Source organism: Silurus aristotelis, assembly GCF_946808225.1.
Source record: "Silurus aristotelis genome assembly, chromosome: 22".
Lineage (NCBI taxonomy): Eukaryota > Metazoa > Chordata > Actinopteri > Siluriformes > Siluridae > Silurus > Silurus aristotelis.
Genome location: NC_139595.1, coordinates 9,223,609 through 9,229,346, shown reverse-complemented (window position 1 = coordinate 9,229,346; position 5,738 = coordinate 9,223,609). Strand labels below are relative to the sequence as shown.

Genomic DNA, 5,738 nt, shown 5'->3' with positions numbered 1-5,738 from the left:
CTCTTATTAATAAACCTATTTTATTAGCTCTATACCATACTTATTTTTTTTCCATAAAAGATGTGTTTTGTACAGTATATAAAGTGACAGAAAAAGAAGATGCCATGAAAAGAAGGCAAATAAAAAGGGCAAAAGAGCTAGTTTAAGAAAAACTGCCCTTGTTGTTTGTTTATTCAAACTGTCATTTGAAAATTTTTACCTATTGTATATTTGTCATTAGAATCAATTATGCAAAAATAATTTTTTGTTCCTGATTTTAAATTAATATAAGAAGGCAACAACTTTTATTTGTATTATGCTTCAGTCAAGCATTAAGGATGAAAACAGAAAAGGTGAGATGGGAAATGTGGATGTAAATAAGGACAGTAGCACAAATTTACTAGTGCTTTAGGCAAGACTGGGACAAAATAAGAAACAAATAACTCAACATACAGTAACTACAATATAAAGGGTATAAACAAATGAATAGCTTCCCCCTTTCCCCAGAATAACCAAAAGCAAAGTAAACACACTCACATTTAACAAATTTGGTAACTAAACCCATCACCAGGTCAATTCAATAACATGTACAGCCATTATCCACAAACAGTACAATATTTTTTAACAGTCGGAATTATATACAATCTGAAATCTGTACCAAACTATCTCAAAATGCACAAACACACAAAAAAGCTTTGGAGTCATATATACGATCATTAAATACAAATATAGAGAGATTTGTGAGGCAGAACATTTTAGAATTAAAACTGCAGTAATAACCTGCCATAATAAAAATATTTAGTTTAATAGATGCTTTTTTTTTATTTGAAAAAAAAAATCAGTAATACCATATGTTCAATACAACACAAAGTAAACTTTGCTAAATGGTTAAAGTATAATGTATATTATCTTTAAGGAAGCGATCCTAATTAAAGGGTGATGTTGAGCAATTAAAGGTTGTTAAGCAACCTTTTATACTTTTTCTGAAATTAAACAAATAATAAAAAAATATCTAAAGTGAATGTAATAAAATGTTCTTACATAGTATGGTTTTGAATGATAAATAAAAGTTTCTTGATTTATATTGTTATTAAATACATTGTCTTCCTAAAACATATGTTGCTTACTTAGATAAATTAAAAAGTTCCACAGCACATCTTGTTCAGGTGTTGGATAAGGTTATATAATTTTATTCTTTTTTCAGCGGTCCCATTTTTTTTTACTGCTATCCAATGTTTCCATGACATACCTCCTGTTTAAATAAAAATGTGATAAATGTACAAATATCTTGAGCAGTATGCAGATACAGAAGATAGCATCTTAGTTAATAATATTACAGTACATCACATCCCTAAATTTATGATAGAACAATTAGACATCTGCCTTTTTTTGTTGGATTTGTAATATCTTCAGTGTGCAGCCTTTACACAGTTCCTTCTGTAACTTCTCTTGCATTTTAGCAGCTAACTGTAAAAAGAGCAAAAACATTTAATACATTTTTCATATACCTTTACACTATAGATTGGATAAATCATGGAAGAGATATGTGGTATTCGTTGTATGGTAATATGTCTGTGGCATTTGTATCATATCAAATTGTTGTGTTTTTATATTTTATTTATATTTAATTTTACTTTATATTATACTACATACATTTGATTTGTATTGTTATAAAATAATGACTCACATCTCGCAGGCTTTCCAGGGTTACCTCTCCACCAGCTTTTTTGTGTAGACACAACTGCAGAGTAGTTATAATTCTTTTCACCTCTGTAAGTGAAAATGCTTGTGGGTTAGGCTCTATTGTATGAGCACAGCAGATTTTGGAATTAATGAACAGCTTCAAAATATTATTATGTGTGGTGTATAGCCAAACATTTTGCAACGGGGTGATCAGGTTATATGTCTTTTTTTTGGGGGTGGCAATGTAGGCTTGGGAAAACGAATTAATCTAAATATCTCTCTCTCTCTCTCTCTCTCTCTCTCTCTCTCTCTCTCTCTCTCTCTCTCTCTCTCTCTCTCTCTCTCTCTCTCTCTCTCTCTCTCTCTCTATATATATATATATATATATATATATATATATATATATATAGGAGGTGGACTACCTGTGTAACCTTATTGCAGGTACTGCCTCATGCTACAAGTAGTGACACGCACCCCCACAAAACATAAAACTATAGTGATATAGAAAAATCACTCAGGAAAGATAAAGGAGAGGAGCAATTTTCTGTGGTCACCACCTTCAAAACCATTGCCTCTTTGGGGGTTGTCTTGCTGTTGCCTCTCCAGTGCATGTGTTCTTACTTTCATTTGCACCAAAACTAATTCACAATTACTTATGATTCCTAATTAGACAGATTGATATTATACAGTAATGATTGTGTTCTCTTTTTTAAGCATTGCATATACATTTGGACATATTGATTTTAAATACCCATTTCACCTTGCGAATGCAGATTGGGATCTTCAGTTTGGTTCTGGCTGCCACCTAGTGGGCTGACTGTAGTACCAGGCGTCTCTAAAAGGAGAAAAAAGCATCATAGAAATAAGTACTGTAAATAAACATAAAAGCACAACTGCAGTGATGTAAAACTTTGCACACCTTTATTTGCTTAAAAAATACCTACATTATGATTAGGTGTGAACATAAGGTTATACTTTATGAAATGAATTCTCTACAAAAAAAAGCACCATTTCTTAGATTTTGTTATTAAGGATCGGCCCTGATAAGAAAAATACGATTTGTCAAATTTTTCCCCCCAACTGATCAGAAACACATTAAAATTGAGCAAATTATGAATGATTATAGTTATGTGATTTTGGAATTATATAAAATATATACTTGGTATTGAAATTGCACTTATATTTTATATTTTTTTTATATTTTGTTTAGTAGATGTTATATGATGATAATCTTTATGCCCTGTTTTCATCAGGGGATTTCTGAGTTAGATCCAGTTATGGTGATGGCTGTGGCATTAACCAAGCTGGTTTTCAGTTGTTCTTGTTGTTGTTGTCGTTCGTAACATTTTTAATAGGTGATGTTTAATAGGCGATATAATGTTAATATGCTTTATGCTCAGATATCATCAGTAGAGTTCTGAGTTAGATCCAGTTATGGTGGTGGCTGTGGGATTGACCAAGCTGGTTTTAAGTTGTTTTCTTTTCAGTTTTTGTTGTTGTTCTTCTCTTCTTCTTCTTCTTCTTTTTTTATTTAAGAAGCTTTTGAGAAGAAAAATGCATGCATGTAATAATAGTAAAATGTTTGTTTTACCTTGTGGAAGCTTAATGGAATCTTCAGTCTCTGTGCTGCTTCCACCTATTATGCTGACGGTAGTACCAGGGGTCGCTGCAATGGAAAAAAGAAGAGGTGTTTAATCTTAGAAGCATTTTTCTATATTGGTAAAGCAAGCAAACAAACAAACATGATCTTACACACGCAATTATATAAGTAAAGTGAGCTGTTGTGAGAAATGACTCGATTTGACTGTCACATGCATTGTTCAATTTCTTCCATGTTTGAATGTAATTGTTCTTGTAGCTTTGTCTGTAGAAACATTCAGAGATGATGTTGTTGTTTCAGTACTGGAGTTGCTCTTTGCTGTAGTCATAGTGGTTGTTGTAACTTGGGGAGTAGCTAAGAATGTAGTAAATACAATATATAAATTCATTGCTGTGTGTGTGTGTGTGTGTGTGTGTGTGTGTGTGTGTGTGTATATATATATATACAGTGAGGAAAATACGTATTTGAACACCCTGCTATTTTGCAAGTTCTCCAACTTAGAAATCATGGAGGGGTCTGAAATTGTCATCGTAGGTGCATGTCCACTGTGAGAGACATAATCTAAAAAAAAAAATCCAGAAATCACAATGTATGATTTTTTTTAACTATTTATTTGTATGATACAGCTGCAAATAAGTATTTGAACACCTGTCTATCTGCTAGAATTCTGACCCTCAAAGACCTGTTAGTCTGCCTTTAAAATGTCCACCTCCACTACATTTATTATCCTAAATTAGATGCACCTGTTTGAGGTCGTTAGCTGCATAAAGACACCTGTCCACCCCATACAATCAGTAAGAATCCAACTACTAACATGGCCATGACCAAAGAGCTGTCCAAAGACATTAGAGACAAAATTGTACACCTTCACAAGGCTGGAAAGGGCTACGGGGAAATTCCCAAGCAGCTTGGTGAAAAAAGGTCCACTGTTGGAGCAATCATTAGAAAATGGAAGAAGCTAAACATGACTGTCAATCTCCCTCGGACTGGGGCTCCATGCAAGAACTCACCTCGTGGGGTCTCAATGATCCTAAGGAAGGTGAGAAATCAGCCCAGAACTACACAGAAGGAGCTGGTCAATGCCCTGAAAAGAGCTGGGACCACTGTTTCCAAGGTTACTGTTGGTAATACACTAAGACGTCATGGTTTGAAATCATGCATGGCACGGAAGGTTCCCCTGCTTAAACCAGCACATGTCCAGGCCCATCTTAAGTTTGCCAATGACCATTTGGATGATCCAGAGGAGTCATGGGAGAAAGTCATGTGGTCAGATGAGACCAAAATAGAACTTTTGGGTCATAATTCCACTAAACTTGTTTGGAGGAAGAAGAATGATGAGTACCATCCCAAGAACACCATCCCTACTGTGAAGCATGGGGGTTGTAGCATCATGCTTTGGGGGTGTTTTTCTGCACATGGGACAGGGCGACTGCACTGTATTAAGGAGAGGATGACCGGGGCCATGTATTGCGAGATTTTGGGGAACAACCTCCTTCCCTCAGTTAGAGCATTGAAGATGGGTCGAGGCTGGGTCTTCCAACATGACAATGACCCGAAGCACACAGCCAGGATAACCAAGGAGTGGCTCTGTAAGAAGCATATCAAGGTTCTGGCATGGCCTAGCCAGTCTCCAGACCTAAACCCAATAGAGAATCTTTGAAGGGAGTGACAGGCCAGAAACCTGACTGATCTAGAGAAAATCTGTGTGGAGGAGTGGGCCAAAATCCCTCCTGCAGTGTGTGCAAACCTGGTAAAAAACTACAGGAAACGTTTGACCTCTGTAATTGCAAACAAAGGCTACTGTACCAAATATTAACATTGACTTGTTCAGGCGTTCAAATACTTATTTGCAGCTGTATCATACAAATAAATAGTTTAAAAATCATATATTGTGATTTCTGGATTTTTTTTTTTAGATTATGTCTCTCACAGTGGACATGCACCTACGATGACAATTTCAGACCCCTCCATGATTTCTAAGTGGGAGAACTTGCAAAATAGCAGGGTGTTCAAATACGTATTTTCCTCACTGTATATGTATACATATATATATATATATATATATATATATATATATATACATATATATATATATATATATATATATATATATATATATATATATTATACAGTACAGACCAAAAGTTTGGACACACCTTCTCGTTCAAAGAGTTTTCTTTATTTTCAGGACTATGAAAATTGTAGATTCACACTGAAGGCATCAAAACTATGAATTAACACATGTGGAATTATATACATAACAAAAAAGTGTGAAACAACTGAAAATATGTCATATTGTAGGTTCTTCAAAGTAGCCACCTTTTGCTTAGATCACTGCTTTGCACACTCTTGGCATTCTCTTGATGCCTACTTTGAAGAACTTACAATATGACATAGTTTCAGTTCACTTTTTTGTTATGTATATAATTCCACATGTGTTAATTCATAGTTTTGATGCCTTCAAGTGTGACTCTAC

The 5,738-nt window shown here is 34.5% G+C and overlaps 1 protein-coding gene across 1 annotated transcript in view; it reads right to left on the bottom strand.

Moving 5' to 3' along the window:
• Positions 1-809: 809 nt before the first annotated feature.
• Positions 810-5,738, bottom strand: part of LOC310717091 (uncharacterized protein) — a gene marked incomplete at its 5' end in the record, with an annotated part of 9,762 nt that continues 4,833 nt past the window's right edge. The window contains 4 exons of the mRNA XM_083524768.1: positions 810-1,446; positions 1,667-1,749; positions 2,423-2,497; positions 3,254-3,328. Of these exons, the coding sequence (XP_083380894.1) occupies positions 1,351-1,446; positions 1,667-1,749; positions 2,423-2,497; positions 3,254-3,328 (329 nt within the window). The 3' untranslated portion in view covers positions 810-1,350. The remainder of the gene's footprint in view (positions 1,447-1,666; positions 1,750-2,422; positions 2,498-3,253; positions 3,329-5,738) is intronic.